Below are 22,528 nucleotides of genomic sequence, written 5' to 3' on the forward strand. Positions count from 1 at the left end.
AAGACCCCAGGTGCAAGCTGTGTAAAGATGCTCCAGAGACAATCCAGCACATAACAGCAGGGTGCAAGATGCTAGCAGGCAAGGCATACATGGAACGCCATAACCAAGTGGCCGGCATAGTGTACAGGAACATCTGTGCCGAGTATAACCTGGAAGTCCCGGGGTCAAAATGGGAGATGCCCCCAAGGGTGGTGGAGAATGACCGAGCTAAGATCCTGTGGGACTTCCAGATACAGACGGACAAAATGGTGGTGGCTAACCAACCGGACATAGTGGTGGTAGACAAACAGAAGAAGACGGCCGTAGTGATCGATGTAGCGGTTCCGAATAACAGCAATATCAGGAAGAAGGAACACGAGAAGCTGGAGAAATACCAAGGGCTCAGAGAAGAGCTCGAGAGGATGTGGAGGGTGAAGGTAACGGTGGTCCCCGTGGTAATCGGAGCACTAGGTGCGGTGACTCCCAAGCTAGGCGAGTGGCTCCAGCAGATCCCGGGAACAACATCGGAGATCTCTGTCCAGAAGAGCGCAGTCCTGGGAACAGCTAAGATACTGCGCAGGACCCTCAAGCTCCCAGGCCTCTGGTAGAGGACCCGAGCTTGAAGGATAAACCGCCCGCAGGGGCGTGCTGGGTGTTATATATATATATATGTATAATGTTCCTCCTCTACAGCCCCCCCCCCAATTTTTGCACATGTCGAGGAGTGTGTCAGGCTACATTTCACTGTGTTATACCTGTATAACTATGCATGTGACAAATAAAGAACCTTGAACCTAAAAGAAGGATTAGCAAACTATGAAAACGGTTGATCTAATTTGTCCTTTAACGGCCAAAGAGCGTGATGCCTTTATCTTTATGTTAATGTAGTTTTAAATAAGCAGTAAGTTGCATGAAAATAAGCAACCGGTGTGTGTGTGTGCATATTTTTAAAAAGAAAAACACCTTTTGGTTTGACTGGTGTCTCTATACATATTGCTTCTATGTGCAATTTGGGACCATAAAAACTTTAATGAATTTATAATAATGCTTTAAAATAAAATAAAAAATTAACTATTGTTACAACACAGAGATAAACACTTATTGTTATTATTTGTTTAGTTATTTTATTGAAATGGAGAAACTTTCACCACATCTGGCACACTAGCATTTTGTTGTTCTCCTTAAAAAAGAAGCCAAAAATGGAAGCTCTCATAAAAACTCTTTTAAATGAATATAACATGTGGGCTAACAAGGAAGAGATGTTCTTTGTTTTTAAACAAAAACAAAAATCTGTGAGAATAAAATAAGAGACTCAAATGATCCATAAAAATGTTTTTAGTGGGACAAAATTCATGCACAGAACTGTGGAATTTCATTCATCTGTTTTATAAGATTTTTCTGCAAAACCAACAGGGAAAAAAAGACATGATTATTCATATCATGCTTACAGATGAAACATCTGTACCAATCGTTGCATCAAAAAGGTGATACTGACAGCAGTAGGACAAACTGCGGGGCAAAATAATAAAAACAGAAACAATCTTCGGCCTAGATGATGGTGTTCAGAAGCATTTGGGAATACATTTTTCTGTGGAATCAGGTAATCTGATGCAAGCTGACAACATGGAGGGGGAAAAGATGCATTTGTTTCTCTTAGCCACTTACACACGAAATCCCTAATTTTATTTTAATTATAAATAATTAAACTCATCTGAAAGATTAAATAAGATGATTTCTGAGTGATCATCATCTGAACCAGCCAGATGACATGTGCAAATAAAAACAAGAGTGAGTCTGCTACCCCCTGTGTCCTGGAAAAATATCCCCATATCCTTAAAAATCAATCATCAGGGTTTTGTGAGTGACATAAAGGACAGAGAATATTGTTTTGTCTATTAGGGATGCATAGGTAAGGTAGGAATCGAATTGTCCGCCTTAAACAGAGATTTGCTTTCTTCACTTCCTGAAAAGATTTTAGGATATGTGGTTTTTCCAGGACTTTTATGGCATCCACTACTACAATAACCAAAAAGAAAAACAGCCAATAAACAAAACACCAAACATTGCATGTACACATTGAAATAACAAGGCAAAATTGAAATTAAGCTGTAAAACTGATTTCAGTAAGACTAAAATGTGCTTTACAATGAGCAGAACATAAGAGTTAAAGCACTGGTGTGAGAATAAAGGGTTGGTTTCATTCACAAATTTCTCTCCATGTCAAACCAGGACTCAAAGTCATCAAATGAAATGGCAAAAATGTTATCTAGTGGACTATTACGGAAGACTGAGAGTAGTTAAGTTATTTTGGAAGATAAGGGGAAAAAACCCCTGAAAAAATAACAGAGCGTGATGCCCAGAATCCCTAAAAACACACAGGCAGACAGTGCTTCATATGATCCCATCAAAACCAAGGCCTGAACAAATTACATACACTGAGCAATTATTGTTTTCCACATAATTATAAAAAGGTCTCCTTGTTTACTTAAATATTTCCACACCCACTTAGCAGTCGAGTGTTTTCTGTTCAAGTGGTCTGTGCAAATATTTAGTGGATATTTTGTTTTATTAAATCAAGTCTGCATTTAGAACTGAGAGAATAATGCCTGTAGAAATATTGCAATATCTTAAAAAAAAAATTGTACCGATCTTATGTGCAACAAGTTAGACATCCATTCAACAATATGTACAGAGGCGCACTGTGTTTCTGTACATGTGCTACACAGTGACAGATCTGCCTCAATTAAGTCCGCAAACTGATGTCTGCTCACTGTTAACCCGCTGTTGGTATTTTACACAGAAGAGGGTGGCAACAGGACAACCACATCAAATATGTACAGGGAGAAATAGAAAGCTGCACAGCTAACAAAGATGCAGGACTCAACCCATGAAAATATATATCTACATTTTTCATTCATAGCATGAAGGCAAACATTTTGCTTACCCTTCATTTAAATACACTAAAGTCAATGCAATAAAAAGGACATGTGAGGGGGTCAGGAGGGTCATTTTTTTTGACTGATTTATGCCATTTTCCTAATAGAACATAGTTGATGTGACTGTTTCCCATTAGCAGCTCAGTTATGACAAATACCAAAATACCCCTTCCTCTCAGCATATTTTCTGACAATATTCAAATATCTATACATTCATTCAAAACTTTAAGACATAATTAAGACGTAAAGATTTCATTCCAAGTAGGAGACCACAGAAAAATTTGTTCTTGATAAAATTTTAAAAAAGAAAGAAAGAAAGAAAGAATAAAAGAATAAAAGCAACAGCAGTGGTTGCAATGTTATTAAAAATACCCACTGGGCCTCTTCCCATTTGTGCAGTGTGTCGAGGGCATCTATGTGCTCCCTAGTTAACAAACTGCATGTGTGTCTATGCAATATTTACATTTACATGTGTTACGTGTCTCAGGGAACTGATTTTGGGAGAGCAGTGTGAGCAAGTTTGTATCCAGTCATGGTTGATTATCTGTCAGTAATTTTTAAATGGAAGTATTCTAGCTCTCTGCAATTTTATTTTTAGCTTGATAAATTAGTACATATTTAATTTGGAAAAGATTGTGAAGGGCTGCAGTTCAGTTATTTTTCTGTTCAGAAATAAAACTGACAACTTTATTTTGCAGTCTCACTCTGTCTGATCACCTTTTCAATCTAGTGTTTTAAAGAGACATTCGACCTATGACTGAGTGAACTCTGGATCTGTAGTCACAGAGCATTAAAAATGCAGTGGAGCAGGCTTAGAAACGCCAGCTGTATCTGATATAGATGTTCAGACAATAACAGTCACTTTCCGCAGATAAATAACAGATAAATAGTGACTGCCTGGCACCATGACCACAAAAACATTGTTTTAGGAAGTAGCAGAGACTACATTGAACCTACAGTGACAAACACTAAGGTCAGTGGCTCCACATTTTCTGCTATGACCCAGGAGCAAACCAGTGTTGGATCTGAGCTATCCCACGCTGTATCTGGTTAATGTAGAAGTCTGCATTTCTGGAGAAGTCCTGACAGACCGAAGACTGGGCATCGCCCAAAGCACAGTAAAGGGCGGTGCCCCCCACACTGATAAAAACAGTAACCAGGCAAAGCAGGAAGAGGAGCAGGCAGGAGTCGCCACTGCCGACATCTACAGAGAAAGAGATACAGAGAGTTATAGAGATAAATACACAGGATTAATGTGTGCTGGAAATTTGCTGGAATTCGTCAACTATTTTAAACACTCTCACAATGGACTGCCACAGCTGGTGTAATTTAACCTGTCCAGTATTAGAAATGCAGCCACTGCTCTCTTACACTATTTCTGTGTTTATAGAGCGATACGAAACTTTAACCGTCAACAATAAAAGACAAAAAACATACCAGGCTCATAGTGGTCATCAGGAACTTTAAAGCGGACACGTCGTTTGGCAGTGGGCTTCTCAGGTCGAGGGTCTGAGCTAGAAGAAGCACTCACGTCGTCTACGCAGACCTTTCGCTTCTTTAATATGGAGACAAGGCCAGAGGCGGGTGATACCTGAGAAACATAAGAACAACCAGAAATGTTAGCCTGGGTAGACACATCAATCAGTATAAGCACAACTTATATTTACATCATTAAATCTTTTCATACTCTCAGACTGAGTCTTACAGAGCGTGCACCACACCAGCCATGTCCACCAGGTGGCAGCACACCACACAATCAGCAGTGCTGAGTTTTGAACCTTTTTGTCAGTGCTTCCTTGTGACAGAAGTTAAGCACATTAGAGCTTAGATGTTGCCAAGTACAGTGCAAAAGCTGTTCAAATACAGATTACAGTGGCAAATTAATTTTCATCCAGCAGTTGTGCTTATCGACGAGGTAATAATTATATCATCCAAAAGGGTGTGGTTCATGTAGGTCAAATGTTACAATTCTGCCATGAATGATAAATGTCTCATTTCATATCACCCCCACAGATAAGTAGTTTTTATTTTTATATGCATTATTTTTGGCGCTGGAACAAAAAGACATTGTATTAAATCAAACTAAAAAAACATAACAAGGTGTTGCCCTCACTACTGCCTCTGTTTTTTTCTTGGTGGAGAGTAGTTAAATGTCAAACTGGGTTTCACATCAACAAAATAAATCCATCATGGGTATCAGTAATGGTTAGGCAATGGCATTAGCTTTGTTTCAACATAGCAACATGCCTCTGACAATGGAGGGCCTAGAAGGGCAAACACAAACTGAGTCAATCCACACAGACGAGAATGTAAAATGTCCAGCAGACAAAATCTGTTTACAGCCTGGTGTTTCCACCTAATTTAACCTTTAATAAGACTGAACACAGATGCATTTTTTAAATTCAGCCTTTAGGGAGAAGTTAAGTTGCTGATTTGAATGATAGGAATTACATGACAATAACATGCCTTTCTTTTCATCCTATTGGACTAACAGAGTGTCCAAGAATTATCCAATTTAAGTTAAATGCCAACATTACATTTGTATACTACATAACCTAATGTACAAAGGCATCTGTATGTGTGCAATGCATCTGTACATTCTATCAAACTAAACTTGCTAGCATTAACTGATGCTTATAATACACCACACTGTTATCCAAATTTGCTCAGCGCTGGTTTCATCAAATCAAGATTTCAAAAAGCAGGGGGTGATTTGATGTTCGCCATGTCCATCTTTAATATACAGTCCATGCACAGTCACCGAAGACATAAGGAAATAGTGAATCTACTAACAACATGTACTCACCTCCTCTACAGTGATGAGTTTTGCCATTGCATCCAAAGAGGGAGCTTCTCTAATGATGTCAGCTTGGTCTAGATCATAGTCCTCCTCCTCTTCCACTTCCTTCATCTCTGCATGTGGTTCCGGCTGCTTCATGTGAGCCTCGTGAGGAAGGGTTACCTCGTGGTGCAGGGAGGCTTTAGTGCTCTCCTGCAGTAATAGGATACAGATATAACTTAAATGTCAATATACAGTTATGAAGCTGTAATCCATTTTGTTGCTCTGCTCTCTGGTGTAACACACTCTGCTGTAACACTGACTGAGTCCTATGAAAGCAGTGAAAACTGTTCCATTTGCTTTCGTTTTTGAATACTATTGTCCCCATAAACAAAGACAAAGGAGGCTGCATTTGCTTTAAAACAGGTTTTTATGGGGTTTTTTTGTTTGTTTATGTTTTTTTTTTATGTTTGATCTTATTGAAACTGAATTGGCCAACACAAAGTACCAAAAGCAATGCAAACTTCATCAACGGAAGAAAACAGGTACTGACTGGGCCTTTTAACAGTGATACATTTTAGCAACCAAAGAAGGAACTCCTAGATAATATTAATAACAGATACTGACTGAACTGTGTAGTTCCTTTAACTGTTTCTTTAAATATATGTAATAAAAATATGTTAAAGCTAAATGAAGTGAGTCTTAAGTAGCCAAAATCATATATACCTGCGTCTCCACATGTAGCCTCTCCTGAGCTCGGGTATCCTGATACAGCTGTTGTATCTCCACCTCTGCCCCGCTGCACACAGTCTCTACTGGGAGAGTTTTCTGACTCACGGAGGACACCCCTTCCCTTTTCTTCTCTTCCCCTTCTTCCTCCTCTCCCTCATCTTCCATTTCCAAAGCCTCCGTTGCCTCTTCCACGTCACCCCCCTCTTCTTGCTCTTCTGCCTCTGTTTCCTGTGCTGGACCTAAATCTTGTCCCTGCTGCTCTGCAGGTTTGGACTGATCCAACTCTTCAGCTGTAGAGGGGTGCAGCCCGTTTCCTGAAATGGTGCATCCTGCCCCTCCTTCTGCCTCTCTTCCCTCTCTGTCATTGCCTTGCTCATCAGTGAGCTGAGATCCATGGAAACCATTTCTCCCCTCTGACTCCATTGGTGGGTGTTCCCTGTCCTTGCCGGAGATCTCAGGGGAACTGAGACCATCAGTCAAATTAACGGAGGGCATGACTGAACAAGAGGTGTCTTCAGCTCTTTGCTCCATCCCTCCTTCAACCTGATGGTCTGCATCAGAGAACACAGTTTTAACAGAAATGAATAAAACCAGGCATCAGTAACACACTTAAAACCAACTTAAGACCAACCCAAAGCCTCTAATAAACTAATATAAATACTCATAAATAAGAATAGACTTTAAGTGTATACTGAAGTGGAAGCTCCTTGTATCTGACTTTTTACCTTAGAGTAATTGTTTCTTCAATAAGAATTCAACAACAGCTACACTAAACAGGTTTTCTTGATCTGATAACAACATTTTCATCCTTGCATTGTATCTCCTGTTTGAGTGTGTCACAATCGCAACTATGTCCAGTTTCTCTCTTTTCAATAGGATGATGTCAATACTTTGGAAATGACGGTTTTTAAATTTAAATTAATTCCTAGGACCTTTTGAAACACAGTAGAAGCAGAATAGAGATTTCTGCTTCTACAATTTAATCTGCTTTCATAATGTTTGAGGAAGAAAGGAAATCCTAACAATGGGAACACTTGTATGATAGAAACACTTGTATGTCACACACACACACACACACACACACACACACACACACACACACACACACACACACACACACACACACACACACTTTTTGAAATTCACACAGTAAAAAATTAAAACTAGGCGACACTTTACCCTAATGTCTTATTAGTAACACAACAGTAAGTTGAGAATAATACTTTAAAGAGAATTTAAAGAGAGCCACTAGCAACATAACAGTGGTTATTCATATCATAGCTTAATACCAAACAGCATTCAAGTTAAATTATAACCATGCAGCTAATAGTCACTGACCTGACGTACATGAATGCAGAGCACCAACTTCCTCAAATTCAGCTCTCACGAAGTTCAGAGAAGCACACTATTTGAAACCGCATACACAAATTCTTATTAAAAAAATAATACACGTGTAATTTGTAACTTTATTTAACATTGTATTCTTTATCAATTTTACAAATTAAACACAGAACACGACAATGTGCGCCCTAAATACATAAAATGGATATTTCACTGATATCGCTCAGTCTGTGCAAAATATACATAACTTGCACATTCACTACCTGTCACTGACACACATACCAAAAATTACACGTCTTACCTCAGCATCTCTACTCCTTGGTCTATTAAAAAAAGGAGAGAAACAAAGGAGCACTGACGATTAGTTCTTGTTTTTAGTAAATGAAAACGCAAAATACGGATGACCCTTCTCTACTCTCAGTCTAATATTAGCCTGGACACATTTCCCTTGCTATTACAACGTGTGTTAGTAATACTGCATGTTCTTCTGTGTGTGTGTGTGTGTGTGTGTGTGTGTGTGTGTGTGTGTGTGTGTGTGTGTGTGTGTGTGTGTGTGTGTGTGTGTGTGTGTGTGTGTGTGTGTGTGTGTTAAGCAGAGTGAAACCCTAGCAGTGTGATGGCTCAAATGTCTGAAAGTGCAGCAGCAGCAGCGGACAGGGGCCATATGTTTTATCTATCACTGCAGTGCACATCACACACTAACATATTCATGCTCATAGTGATTCAAGCAGACACGTATATACACAGTCATATAATGTAAAAGGCTGTGTGTCCTGCAAGCATTCTACTCTGAGTAAAAAACTAAACAGCAAGAAGGGGTTTCATTTCTCTGGTGAGGGACACTTACATGAGCCAATAGCACTGCAGGACATATTTTACACAGTCCTCCGCTAATAAAAAAAGAACTCAAACAAAACACACACTCATTATCACAGAGGCGCAGACGATAATAATGTCTGCGCCTCTGATTTGGAATTTGATTTGGAATCAACTGATAATTGTATTGTGAATTGTACTGCGTGTACTGGCTGTGTTGTTATTGAGTTTTTGTGACATCATTGCATCGTCTAGACTTAGCTGACTAGATCAATCAGGGCTGATGTAGTTCTAAACAGAACACCTAGTTTAGATGACATCAAAGACGAAGCTAAAAATACAAATATCATGAAAAGAAGTGCATACTGACCGATTGTGTGTCTGGCAAATGTGTTTAAGACTGTCCAGATGTTGAGCTGCCAGGTCAGAGGGCGTCGTTTTAAACTGACTCTCTAAGATGGAAGAACACACAGAGATAGAGTTAGTACCAGCGTGTTACTAGCAATATATGCTATGTAAGAAAACAAATAAAAAACCGGCTTATAACTCTACATGTGACTTGATATTATGGTGACTGAATCTATATTAAATATGTATTACTGTATATGACTGAAGTTTCCTGGATTTCATGACAGTACAGACAATGCTCCTGCTCAGCTCAACCAGGACACATGTGTGCCTACTCTTCAGTGCTTAGGTTGAGGGCAACTGGACTTTTTTTTTTTAAATGTTCATGAAGATGTTTTGCTTCCCTTTCAAGAACCTTCTTCACTTCTGTACAATCCACCATATTGTATTAAATATGCAGATAAGTGTACTTACACGTTAGAGAAGCTAAGTCTTTCGAAAAGGTTAACTACTTTAGTGAAATGAGACAGATTTAAATTTAAAAAGACGGCAATTTAAATTACAGCTCTCTTCCCATTTTTTTTTAGATGAGTCTGCCTAAAGCACTGCTCAGAGGCATTACCAACATGGCTCCTGAGTGGCAAGACCTGTTCTTATGAGGACTTTAAATCATACTGTGAGGCTGTTTTAAGCATGCGTGTTGATGCATGCAGTGACAAACACAATATTCAGTAATACAGCAACCTTGCATGTCTCCATGTTCATTTTTAAACATTATGAGCACTACTTTATTACAGCTTCTTCCCTGATGCTTAGGATTGAAGAAAGTGTTTATTACTAGCATGACCCTACAGGTCAACAGGTGTGTGCGTTGTGTGTTACCCCACTGCTGCTGAAGTGCATTCAGGTTATCCAATACTCTCTGGTGATAGTCTCTCTCTAGCTGGATGCACCATAACGCCCGCTGGTCTGAACACCACAGGTTAAGAAATGTAAAAAATAAGTAAATCAAAATTCCGCACATGCACATCATCACACCACACTGGGAACGCTGAAAATTGCAGTAACTTTTAAACTCTTGTGGCTATCTGTTTGAAAACCATTAGAGTTGACAAAAGGGTATTTCTGGGGGAAAAAAAGGACGACAGAGAGACAGAGAGACGAGGACGGAGAGGAAGGCCACGAGAGACAGAGGGGGAACGCAGTGCACGATTCTGTCTCATGTTTATGGATATGAGCAGCGAAAACACAATCCTTCTTTGACGTGGCTCAATGCTTTCTCTCTCTCTCTTTCTAACTAACCCTCTATACATGCATGACATAGCTAAGCTGGCTTCCCTACTCTTTGACACTTTCTGGTTTTCCCTCCCACTGTGTATCTTTCATCAGATTAAACCTCCAGTTCTTTCTCAGTCATGCTCTTCTGCCTTTCATCTTCCTCTTACTGTTTGACACTCAATCGTCATTGACTCCAAGTGCATTTTTGAGTTTTCTGTCGGTGAAGTATTCCCTGTGTATATGTGCTATATGGAACTTATTCAGTCCACGTCTTGAAAAACAGGCCAACTGTCTGCACAATGAACCACTACAATAATAAGCAACCATAACGAGTATTTTCAATGAGTAAGCAAAAAAAAAAAAAGACAAGAAAATGAAGAAAACATAATTATAAAATACAGACTTGACACTCAAACAATCCTGAAATTAAATTGTAGTAATAGTAGAAGTTCCACTGCTGCAAAGTTAGCAAAAAAAATTTTAAGTGGTTTTTAATCAGGTTTGAATGATTCTGAATTCTGAATATGCTGTTTTATATCACAGCGACCATTGAAATTAAAGTCATTTCACAAATGCTTCAATAACTAGAAAAAAGCATAAAAATGGCTGACACGTGGCGAAACTTGCTTCTTTCTTCTTCTTCTTTTTTTTTTTTAAACTAAAAGTGCTCTTCTTATCCCTCAAAAATCTTATGGCGTCATGCACTAGCGTAAAAATGATCAGCCAATTAGAAAACTTACAATGCTATAGTTTTTCTAACTCTATAGTATGTTTGTGCTTAGAAACTTGGATGCAGCACATTGACAGGTAGAGCCTGGTCAGTGCTCTGTATACGGTTTCTTTGAAGAGGCACAAATACACAGCAATGGTAGCCCAGATGACAAGTTTTACTACTGTCCATGCTGTTCTTAAATTGTGAAGTTGGGAGGCTGGTAGAGATGCTATAACTTCATGAGTGGGAAATTTGACCCGAGTGGGTGTTCCCATTGAAAATTATGACTCAGAATTTGGGATTTCCCACTTCAAATGTGTGAGCTGCATGTGCAGCAGACTGAGGTCAATAAAAAATAATTACTAAATGAAAGACTGAAAGATGGTGAAAGACTTCCCATTTATTCATAAATAAAAAACAATGCAAAAATGGAAACTAGTAAAAACTCATCTGTCCTTCTCTGAAAAGAATATTCTTCCAGCATTACATTTTTCTTGTCATGTCATGAAAGGCGACTGAAGTTTAAAATTTAGAGCTAATCTTTCTTTGTGTTTATCTACCTCGTAAACCTTGAGGCTTTCTTTGAAAGCCAGCTCAGATTTAAGCACGATTTCACTCTGATTCCTCCACACTTCCTCTTTTCATTTTTGCCTCATTTAATCTGTCTCTTCCTTCCTTCTTACTGTTGAGTCACATCTGCCCGGACAAGCAGGCAAGAAGCACACAGGAGAAAAGTGTGAGAAACATTTTGCACAAGTCAAAATAAAACCTGGCCACCCCATCAACACACCAACAGGACCACAAGGATACAATCTCCATGAAGGACAAAGGCCTCAGCAATCTGTAGAGAGAGAGATTACAGCTTTTAATAAAGTGCATGTTGAGGAAACAGGTTAAATTAAGGTTTAAAACCAGACTGAAACTAATCCTCACGTAGAGGGATTCCTCAACATGACACAAGTGTCAAAAATTTCCATATAGAAAACTAGAAAAAAATTATACAAATATGTAATTTAGAAACACAATACAGTACAGAGCTGTCCTTCTACTGCAGCAATAAATTCTATAATCATTAACCATGCCATTGAAGAAAAACATATAATCTGCTCTTTGTGACACACAACAAAGTAAGCTGTTAGGTCAGTCACACAAGTGAGTGAAAATGAGAGAGAAAAGAAAAACAGCAAGGGAGAAAAAACGAGAGACCATGGTCGACACTCTACCTCTTTTCAGTGTCTCTTGTTCAGCTGATAACAGAACAGGAGAAGTGTGTAAGAGAAAGAGAGAGCGCGAGAGGAGGAGGAGGAAAGGAGGGCACAAAAAGCTCTCGCATTTCTAATGAAGTGCGGGGTGGTGACGACTCAGTGACCTTTTCTAGGTAACTGTGCCGGGATGGTTTAGATACAAGAGGAGCTTAAAGCTGTTTCCAGTCTCTTCTGCAAATAACCATCCGTTGCACCAAAAATACGGATCAATTTAAAATGGATTTATTTGTCCCCGCATCAATTATGACTAATATATAACATATTCACTGACATAAATAATTAAAATATACTTCTCCTTAAGTTTTCATTGTTCTACTTTGTGAGCAAACAAAGAGCGTTTAAAGATTATACATATACTGGACTGTCTAGAAATTACTCCAAGGATGTTTCTCTGTGGTTAACACACACACAGTCATCTTTAGACTTTGAGCCTCATTTGTTTCTCCTCATTGCTCGCTGCTTTCCTTTTCTGTTTGTTGTCCTACAATTCATATTTATGCTAATGACACTGGTTTCAAAGCTGGCAGTCATTCATGACCCCAGCCTTTCTCTCCCTCCCTCATTTTTACACCACCAATGATGTAAATCTCCCACTACAGAGGCATGTTTGCTATGCCATTCCTCCATTTGTCCCTCCCCAACAAAGCCAGAGTATGTTCCCCTTTAGTAATTCTGTTGATCTGTCAGCAGGGCAACACAAAAACCAATAAAGTGGCGCATGACCATTGTGGCAACACTAGATATTGCTCTTTAGAATTATGGGATAGGGTAAATGACTTAATGGAGTACTGCACTCTTCAAGCGCCCTTTCAGTTTGCCAATCCAGTTTTATCTTAATCAGCAGCTAAAACTTTGAGCGGCTTTATAGTTTATAAATTGAACAAAGACAAATTTAAGATGTTTAAAATAGTAACTTCTATAATCATTTTCCCAGTGGGTGTTATTTTTGTAATGTAGACAAAAGGTGTGTGCTCATGAATGAAGTGACATTAAGTGTGAGCTCGCCCATGAAAAGCCTAAGAACTTTTCCATAGCAAGTCCAAAGGGGTAGCGATGCCCTGATTGACCAACAAATGACCTGAATTTGCAGATTCTGAGCATTCTCAGACCTGACTGCTGATCGGCCAGTCAGCCTCACGTGTCCAATGGCATGCTAGTCCCTTTCATTTATGTGTGATTGTCGTGTACACACTCACAGTCATCTACTAACATGTTGTGGAAGCTCTTCACTGTAAGCGAAGACACAAAGTTCAAGAAACTAAGGTGTAGGGCAACCACCACAATAACGTTCGTACCAACAAACCTAATCAGACTAAAGAGGCTATCAAAGGAAAGCTATCCAAAGCTCAGAAACAGCCACAAGCCAGCAGCCTCAGCACGAGCAACAGATCAAAGCAGTAGTGATGAAAATGACAAAAACCGAGTTTATCACTTCACCAGATGCCCCGATATCTGGAGAAGTAAGAAACATACGGGTGATGTAAGTAGCTGATATTTGTTTTGCTATATAAATCTGCTGCACCTGCTTTTGTTTGTTTTGTTCATAGGAAGCAAAACAAATGGTCCCCACTTACTCACTGTGAATGGTTTTGACCTTTACCTGATCCATTCGTACACGGGCGTGATCAGTCTCAAACTTTGGACTATGTAACTAGCAGGGTAAAGGCCACTTAATGTTTGATCCACCTGCTTCTTCACTGCAACTGCCAAGAAGTGATGTCTAAAAAAGTTTGAGGCTCCAGTGAATGTGTGAACGCAGATGTAGACACCTGTTTGCCTGGAAGTAAAAATAGGCTGGGTGTGCCTTTTAGAGATATTTAATAATCAAACTGACAGAAATATTCAAACATTCACACACCCTCAGGAGCCGCATGTTCAATCATGCAGGTCTGTGAGGGAGCATCTATGAAGATAGAAACACTCAGGATTTGTGTGTTTATCTAGTGTGCATGAAGCTTTTTAGTGTACTTAAATGCATACCTGAATTTTAGTTTGTGTGTCACTGAACACACCCCTGCTTTAGGGTACAAAGTGCCACTGCAATTATGAGGTTGAGTGATTTATTAACAACTGTGAGAGCAAAAGTTTAGAGAGACTCGAATGAGAGAAAGCAACAAAGTATTTAAGAGCAGTGAGTTCAAATGAGACGCAATCAGTGATGGTAAGTGGCAGTAGTGTTTGCAGTACCTGGTGAAGGGACTGTGGAAGGTGGCTGTCATCTCCTCTTTGTGCCAACTGCTCAAGGGACTCCAACAGAGCACAGCCTGGAATAGATCCTGAGGCACAAGCGGGAACTGAGAAACAAGTGGCCACTGGAGTGGAGGTAATGTATTCCTGATTTGATAATGAAGGTCCTGTGATGGAGGTGGAGTCTGTTCCAGTAGTTGTAATCCCCATGGTGAAGTTGAGGGGCTCTTGGGATGCACTCACAGCGGATGAGGCAGTGGAAGTGTTAAACTTTGCTAACTCAGTTAACGTAAATGTCTCTGTAGCTGAGGTGTTATATCCTGCATGTGAACCGGTAGACCCTCTAGCACCTTTTGGCCCACAGTTTAAGGCAGGCTCCGTGGATGAGGTAAGTTGTTCTGTAGTGAAGTTTGTATTTTTTGCTATTATTTTAGTAGTTGCTGTGACACATGTAGGCTCAGTGCCTGAGGTTAATATTTGCGATGTACAATCCATCGGCCCCGTACTGAAAGCAGATCCATGTGTGCAGGTGATAGACGCCGTGGAGTAGGCACCTGATCCAGTTTTTGACATACGAGTGTCCATTTCAGCATCATTCTGGATCGATTCCACTGAACCGATGGGATATACGGTTTCTGGACTGCCCGCTGGAATGACTGGGGATGTAGGCTCTGGACTGGTTCCAGGACTAAAAGGATAAGGATTCTCCAACAGGCTCCCTGTGGATGTAAATAAAGAAATTAGCAAACAGGAAGAAAGATAAGAGGAAAACAGACAATTACTGAGGAACTGCAAATATGCCAGTGTGTAAAAAAATTTAAAATCAACACGTTCCTCCAGAGAAGCAAACTGATTATGAGTATATAACCACAGTCATATTTTAATCACTTCAGAAGACATTAAGTTCCTTGAGACTTACCCTAATGACTTCTTCCCTAATCTTAATTCTAACTCTAAAGACAACCATATTATCTTATTTACTGAGTCTTCATCTTAAAATTTAATGATTGACATTATAGGAACTGTTATATCCTTACAAAGCAACTATATAAACAGACTGTTTCCCCACAATTTACATAATACAAATACATTATGGCAATATATTATCCCTGTTATTATTCCATCAGTGCATGAACACACACACACACACACACGCACGCACACACACACAGTTGTAGATAAGTCAATGCTGGCTGCTAGCAGGCCTTAAGGCTTACAACCAATAAACACACAAATGTAAATATGGGAGCTGTGCTAAGCTCACAGTTTTGCAGTGGCTTGCCGACACAGCTGTTTGTGTGTTTGCAGCATGTGTGTGTACGCCAATGCAGGAGTGAACAGGAGTGAACTTGTGAGCTATCAAGTGGTGTTACTCTGTTTTGACACAGACAGTGGCAGAAACTTTAAGTGTGCTTATGCCTTACTCTCTATTTGGAAGAGGATCATCTATTCTCTAATGTTAAGGCCAAGGCACTGTCTACTACACTTCATAGTTTGTTTTTCTGAGCCACTTTAAGGTCATCTTCCATTTGATATGCTTGTTTTTTTGTTTGCTTGTTTTTTACATGTCAGAGTTCTTATTTCCTTTTGTTTAATGTGAGCCATTTGATTTATTTCACTTTACTGTATTCGACTACACTTTTCACACAAGTTTTGTATTTTATTTAATATTTTACTTTTACTTGCCTTTAATTTTTCTATTTAATTGAACTCTTGTTGTGTAGCGTTACCCTTATTGCCATGTTTTATTTTATATATTATACTATTTTTTAACATTATTTATTTGATCTATTCTATTGTATTTAAGCAATTTTGGGATTCAATATTTTGTCTTCTACTTCTTTTGTCTTTCTCTTAACTTATTCCTCTACTCAGATACCCTCCTCGCTCTACATGCAGCCGCCCTCAATTAGATTTGTTCAGGTTCACTTTCTTGAGTCACTTTTTCTAGTTACATGATCGATGACATCATCACCCCCAGACAGACTGACCTCAATCCAATATGCTGACCACTTAATGCATTACACCAAAGGCATTTAAACAGTAAGCCTGATCCTGAGCAGAACGCTGGATTCTTCTTGAATTGTTACGCAGTAATACTTCAAACACAGCCTCTACACACTAATATTACTGAGTGTTTAGTTAGCATTTGTGAAGAAGTGTTGCACACCTAGCATTTACATGCTGAGATTGTAGGCAGGAAAACATTTAACAAACTAGATTACACTTCTAATTAAATAACTACTTTTTATAATACTTAATTTGTGTGTCACACTGTAAACTGGAAATTTTTTTTAATCAATTACGTGCATAACTTTAAAAAAAAGATATTCCTGGATTGTTAACATGTTGGAATTTCTGTATTTTTTTCATTATTTGTTAAGTAGCTTCTTTAAACAAACTGAAGGATACACTAGTGGCTGTGATTTGACCTTTTGGGAGTAGACATTGACTTACATTAGTGTGGCCAGGTTTTAAAGTTTAATAATAATTTTTAACAGTAAATAGAAAAAAATTCTGTAAAAATAGACTAATGTCAGCAAAATCATAAATAAAAATATAAATAAAATGTATCCTCTTTGTTCTGATTTTTCATTTAGTCACTCCCTCTGCCTACAGTCTTGCTTCCAGCAGCTGCATGCTGCGTTACCAATTTTACTTGAGTGATGCCACCACGGTGATGAATCCTGTTTAGACCTGAAGTGCCTTCCTGGTGAAGGCTGAGGACACTGTTCTCAGGAACAGAAATAAGATTCTGTGATTATGTGTGCAGCTCATTGAGTCTCCTACCAGTTTCTGAATATGAAGAGTCTGTCATGGGAGTGTCTGGAGACTGGCAGCGATTTAAACAGCTCGACTCCGCCGATTCCTCCTCGTCATCGTCTTCCTTCATCGCTTCATCAATATCATCTTCCTCTTCCTTCTCTTGGTTTCTTCCTATGCATCCCTCCTTTCCCAGTCCCATTTCCTCTTCCTTCTCATTGTTGTTAAGACCGATTTTTTGGATGGAACCACATCTTCCCTCATCCCCATTTTGTGAAAGAGAGACACTTTGAGTTGGCGTGAGTGTGTTTGTCTCATTGAGGTTTCGGGTTTGAGCAGTGAGGGCTTCAGAGTTGGGTAGGTTATCACAGAGGTCCACCCCGCCCCCCTGAATCTGTGACATTGCTCCACCCTCCCTCTCAAACTGATCTAAGAGGATAAAGATAAATCAAAAATCAGCTGAAATTCTTACACAAAACAACTGAATTCTGCACAGTATGAACCTCTACACTGGTTCATCACATCCAATTTGTTGAACTTGTTGGACAAGAAAAGAATTTTAACCTTCATCACCATGATCCATTGAGCTCCACCCAAACAATGCTTGACCTTTGAGTTTGAGGGCCAGTGCCACCTTTTGGAACAAGCCCTTCTTCAAGCCTGCAGAGATAAAGGAGATAAGACAGAGAATAGGCATAAAGTTAAAGAAGCAGAGACCATGTTAAACTCCACTGACAGTGAAAGCGAGGAACGGCAAAGGGATAGACACAAACAAGTTTGTCATCATTCCCAAAGATTCAAACAAGCCATACGGCTTAAACAGGAATGCGTCAGATGCAACACTCCTGTGTACACCTACGTGTACGGTGGTAGATTAGATGCGTACAAACAAATACATTCATTTACATAGCGATTACACGATATGAGTTGGAAGACTGCTCCCTTTTCCCTTTAAGAGACAAAAACCTGACAGAAAAAGCTGAAAACTTAAATAGAGAAACAAAAATGTGTCCTGCCACTGGGTGGCTTGAACTCAAGATCTCTTCCAGGGCCTGCTTCTCGTCCTGCTGAGGTAACAGACTTCATGTATCACTGGGTTTATAATGCTGACATGAGGAGCAGACTTAGGGTGCCTGTTAACAGCCTGACAAATTATTTTTGCCATGCAACAGATGAACGAAGACCTGGATAAATGCAGCTTAAAGTTGTTGTTTATATATATATTTTTCAAATGAATTAATGAAAAAGCTGGTGACACTAATGTGTGTTCGTAGAGAAGACGCATTGCTGTCCATTCACAATATGACATAATTTGGTTATTAAGACATCCAAACAAATACAGCTGCATTTAATTCCTTCATTACAATAATCTGATCTACACCGCACACTTCGTAAGACACAGCCTCTAGGTCTCTATGTGGAAACTACAAATTTGTTTGTCTATGGTTCATTTATTGCCCTTGTGCTGTGACCAGTTTTGATCCACAACACGACATCTGGGTTTCAGCTATGAGAAAACTCTAGAAAGAAAAAAATGCCCAACTAGGGATTTAAATGCTAAATTATTAGGATTAAGGTGTAAAAATCTCACAATCTGACAGTTCTTCAAATACCAATTAAAATTGGACAACAACTGAGACACCAAGTGCAGACTAGAAAAAGAGAATAGAAAAGACACAATAACATTTACACAAGAGCCGGAACAAATGGAATAAAGGATAAATATCCCAATCCCATAACATATATAAGGTCTATATGAGGCAAATCAAGCTGCAGAGAAATCCAAAGAATAGTAACACTACAAATGGCCCAAAAGAATGACCCCTTTCTGACAGCGTTTTACAGATTTCTGGTTTATTGTTGTATGCACTTCTGAATCGATGTACAGTGGCAGGCGACTTAGTTTTACTAGCTTATGCATGTTTAGACGGGAACAAGACAAACAGGCATGTGTGACTCGTATATTTGTTGTTACTTTGCCATGTTTTGACCACAAATAACAGTATTGTCTGCAAACAAAACAGCCACTAATACTTGTTTCGTACCCTTCCTGTTTGGCACGCGTTTCAACTACAAGCTCAATACAACCAATCTCTGGATATTATCTATACTCTCTAATGTCAACATAAGAGGTCAGCATTCAAATACTGTGAGAAAACAGCTCACACAGAGCAAAAGTACTGATAAATTGACATTATTAGATGATCTAGAGTCAGGAAGTGTGAATAAGGAGCAAAAACTGACTATGAGAGAAAAAGTCTGACTAGCAAAAAGAAATTTTGAGCACATATTTCTTATTATTTTCATATAAATTGAAAAAAAAAAAATGGCGCCCCTTAAGGCATTACTGGATGGGCAGCAACTTTGCCTCTGGTCACCAACCAACATTTTTCACCATTTTTTGACTCAGCAGAAAGATAAAATCTCAAACCTCAACAAAATGGCTAATAAAAGCCTATCTCAGTGGAATAAGGCTGTCCTGGTTTCCTGCAGCACTAATTATTCTTCCTGTAATTCTGCATTACTCTGGCAAAGACCAAACATTTAGAGAGTTAAAAGGGAATGCGTGGATAGACACACCAAACATAACTCTGATTCCCTTCTTCCATGAAATTCCTCATGGACGTGTGTGTAAAATATGGTAACAAAGAAGAAGCATGAGTGAACCAATCAGCACCGCGATGTGCTTTCTACAGATAGAGGTGAAATCCTATGGGATGCTGCACCACCCTGTCTTTATGTTGCATCCGCTCTGTATATTTAATCAAGAAAAGAAACCTTCTGTATGGGAAACAAAGTGTGCTTTAATATCTCTAAAAATAATAAAACTCCTTAAAATCACACTGAGACACAAACAGCGCTGTTACATAATTGTTGAAAGCTCTGAATGTCCCTTTGGTATACAGCGTTAATGCCCATGTACGGTCTTAATGTTTTCATGCTTCAAACAAACATCTGAGGCATTAAAAGATAAAACAATCACCAGCCTAGAGAGAAACATGGATAGCTGATGATGTTTAAAAAAACAAGAGTTGCCTTTTTTTTAATCACTATCTGTTAATGCACCTCTCCCACTGAGTCATTTAGCCATAAAACCATCCATCCTCTCCTCCTTTGTTTGGGCCTTACTCCACAGGGGGACCATGAATTATGAAAGACAAACGGAAAAGGGAATTCAGCCAAAAGGACAAACACAAAGGTGTAAGAAGACACAGACCCTGTCCTGTGAAAGGACCACTGCAAAGACATGAGACCTGCAGCAGTGATAGAGACAGGGGAGGCAGATGGCCAATTATGTTGACCTATAGGTTTTGTATACAATGTAGCTAAATGCATCTAGTCACCAAAAGTTGGGGATTAGTGCTGGCCACTTTTCCAGTTCAGAGCAGTCTCTTTGACCTGCGACTGAAACACTTTAGGGACCAGCCCAGGCCACTGGATAGATTTGCAATGGAATTGTAATAATTTCGTTTCGTTCATTGGTTACCTGTTGGTTAATAATTTTAGAATGGACTTTAAGTTTTTTTTTAAGAAGGCCCGCTCCGAGCTTGTACAGAAGTATATTTCAGATCTTCTGACACTACACACCCCTCATCATAACCTCCATTCTGGCCATCCCACAATTTCGGCTGAGATCAACAAGGGTAATAGAGATTTTTCTGTTTGAACAACTATTCTTTAGAAGAACCTCACTGTTTGTCGAGCTCACTGTCATCTTTTAAATTCCTCTAAATGACATCTTTTTATAAACAAGCTTTTCCCACTATGAGTTATCATTTTTAATTTATTTATTTATTTGCTTTTAAACCTACTTGCTTTTTACCTATTATTCATTTGTAATTGCATCTATTTCCCCTTTAGGTTTGTGCTGCACGTTTCCCTTTTATCTTTTCTTAAGTGTTTTATTTGTCGTTTGTTTCCTAGCTTGTCCTGTAAACCTTTTTATTTTTGAAGGTGCTAAATAAAGACAATATGCTTATCAATATGCAATTATTACTTAGTATTATTTCTAAATAGAAAGTTAAAAGTATTTCCAGAGTTTTTTTTAATGAATTGTTTGAAATATAAACAGCACAATAAAATAGTTCTAAATACAAAACTTTACATGTGAGTGTTTTGTTCCTTTTTTATTTTTTAGATAAACTTTGGTCTGCAATGCATTTACTTTTTAAAGGTATCGCATCCTATTGATCAATTATTCGTTTGTTTGTTTTTTAATATATGTTTTTCATCGGATTACATGGGGGGGAAAGCAGGTCTGGGTCGCCTTAGCGATGTGTATATGTATATATGTGGCCCTATAGGTGAAAATGAGTTGGACGAGCCTGCTTTAACCAATGTGTTGTTAGCAGCTAACCTAATTAAACCTAGCTCGACAAGTTGGTTAATATTATACCCCCAGATATTTAAGCTAATGTTATCCAGGCAAGACATAAAATAACGTGGAGCACATGAACTGCCAGCAGACAGGAACAGTCACTTCCCGTTTTGACACGGACTTCGTAAAAATTAGCTGATTAGCAATTGTAAGTTGGTTATTTAACCGAATATTAGATGGGTTAGATGACAGGCTAGCACACGTTAAATGTAAATTAGCTCGGTGGCAATGGTTACACTTGATTTGATGTTAACGTTACGCTTCATTGCGGACTAGTGCCGCTTCGCCAAACTGCTCGAAAATGAGAACAGCTTATAACCAACTGTTTGTGTTAGACCCACAGACTGTTAATATGCAGTAACTAGTTAGACCCGTTTGCTATCGATACTTGATGCTGATGTGACAGATTGGTTTTCGTACATGTTGCTATTAAGCTAACGTCAGCTAGCGCAAGCAGAGTACATTAGATCACCTTTGAAACGCACACATACGTTGACGTTACATAAAGGAGCTAGCTTGTAAATCAGCTGACATTAGAAACAGCGACGGCACAGAAGAGAGACATGACACTTACGGCTGAAAAGGGTGGCCGAACGATAAAAACTAACATCTGACACCTTGCCGGAGATGTTGTGAAGACTGTGTCACCCACAGGCAGCAGCAGCCAGGGGTCGTTGCTAACGCTGTCATCGTCGGGCCTGTGCTGCATTGTCGCCATCTCGTGTCTTTTCACTGTTAGCACAGTTCTGTCCACTATCTTCTGCTCTTGTTTTCATCCACAGCTACCTGACTGCATCGAACTGTAGACTCGGTAATAAAATAAAATCTCTTGTACCTCGTCCTACACAATGAGAAAAATCCCCCCCCTCCCTTTTCTGTCTCAAAAAGCTGAAAATGTCATCTGAAATAGCACCTAACATTTTTATGTTATTGTGATAGATGAAAAAGTATGTGCACAAAGACTGACGCTTTTTGCCATAAAAAACAAAAAACAAAACAATTTTAGCTTCAATT

General features: G+C 39.1%; 1 protein-coding gene across 2 annotated transcripts; it reads right to left on the reverse strand.

Annotated features, from left to right (window-relative positions):
* Positions 1-1,225: 1,225 nt before the first annotated feature.
* Positions 1,226-22,133, reverse strand: cnsta (consortin, connexin sorting protein a). Of its 2 annotated transcripts, XM_085370504.1 has the most exons (13): positions 22,089-22,133; positions 17,701-17,796; positions 17,164-17,565; positions 14,374-15,092; positions 11,732-11,762; positions 9,814-9,900; positions 8,954-9,035; positions 8,069-8,090; positions 7,765-7,831; positions 6,421-6,977; positions 5,722-5,907; positions 4,353-4,506; positions 1,226-4,119 (listed from the first exon to the last, which is right to left on the reverse strand). In XM_085370504.1, the coding sequence occupies exons 2-13, from the start codon at positions 17,717-17,719 to the stop codon at positions 3,911-3,913; spliced, it is 2,535 nt and encodes an 844-aa protein (XP_085226630.1). In that variant the 5' UTR covers positions 17,720-17,796; positions 22,089-22,133; the 3' UTR covers positions 1,226-3,910. The 2 variants fall into 2 exon arrangements, with proteins under 2 accessions (XP_085226630.1, XP_085226549.1); XM_085370423.1 differs by lacking the exon at positions 22,089-22,133 and having other exon boundaries at positions 7,774-7,831; positions 17,701-17,771.
* Positions 22,134-22,528: the final 395 nt, after the last annotated feature.

Source organism: Diplotaxodon limnothrissa, linkage group LG1, assembly GCF_057381915.1.
Source record: "Diplotaxodon limnothrissa isolate DT_005_m linkage group LG1, D_limnothrissa_male_GT1.1, whole genome shotgun sequence".
NCBI lineage: Eukaryota > Metazoa > Chordata > Actinopteri > Cichliformes > Cichlidae > Diplotaxodon > Diplotaxodon limnothrissa.

Coding starts and splice junctions, on each gene's coding strand:
- cnsta (XM_085370504.1), bottom strand. Junction 9,036..9,813: donor TGCACTTCAGCAGCAGTGGG/GTAACACACAAC, acceptor CTTCCATCTTAG/AGAGTCAGTTTAAAACGACG. Junction 4,120..4,352: donor TGATGACCACTATGAGCCTG/GTATGTTTTTTG, acceptor CTTTCTCTGTAG/ATGTCGGCAGTGGCGACTCC.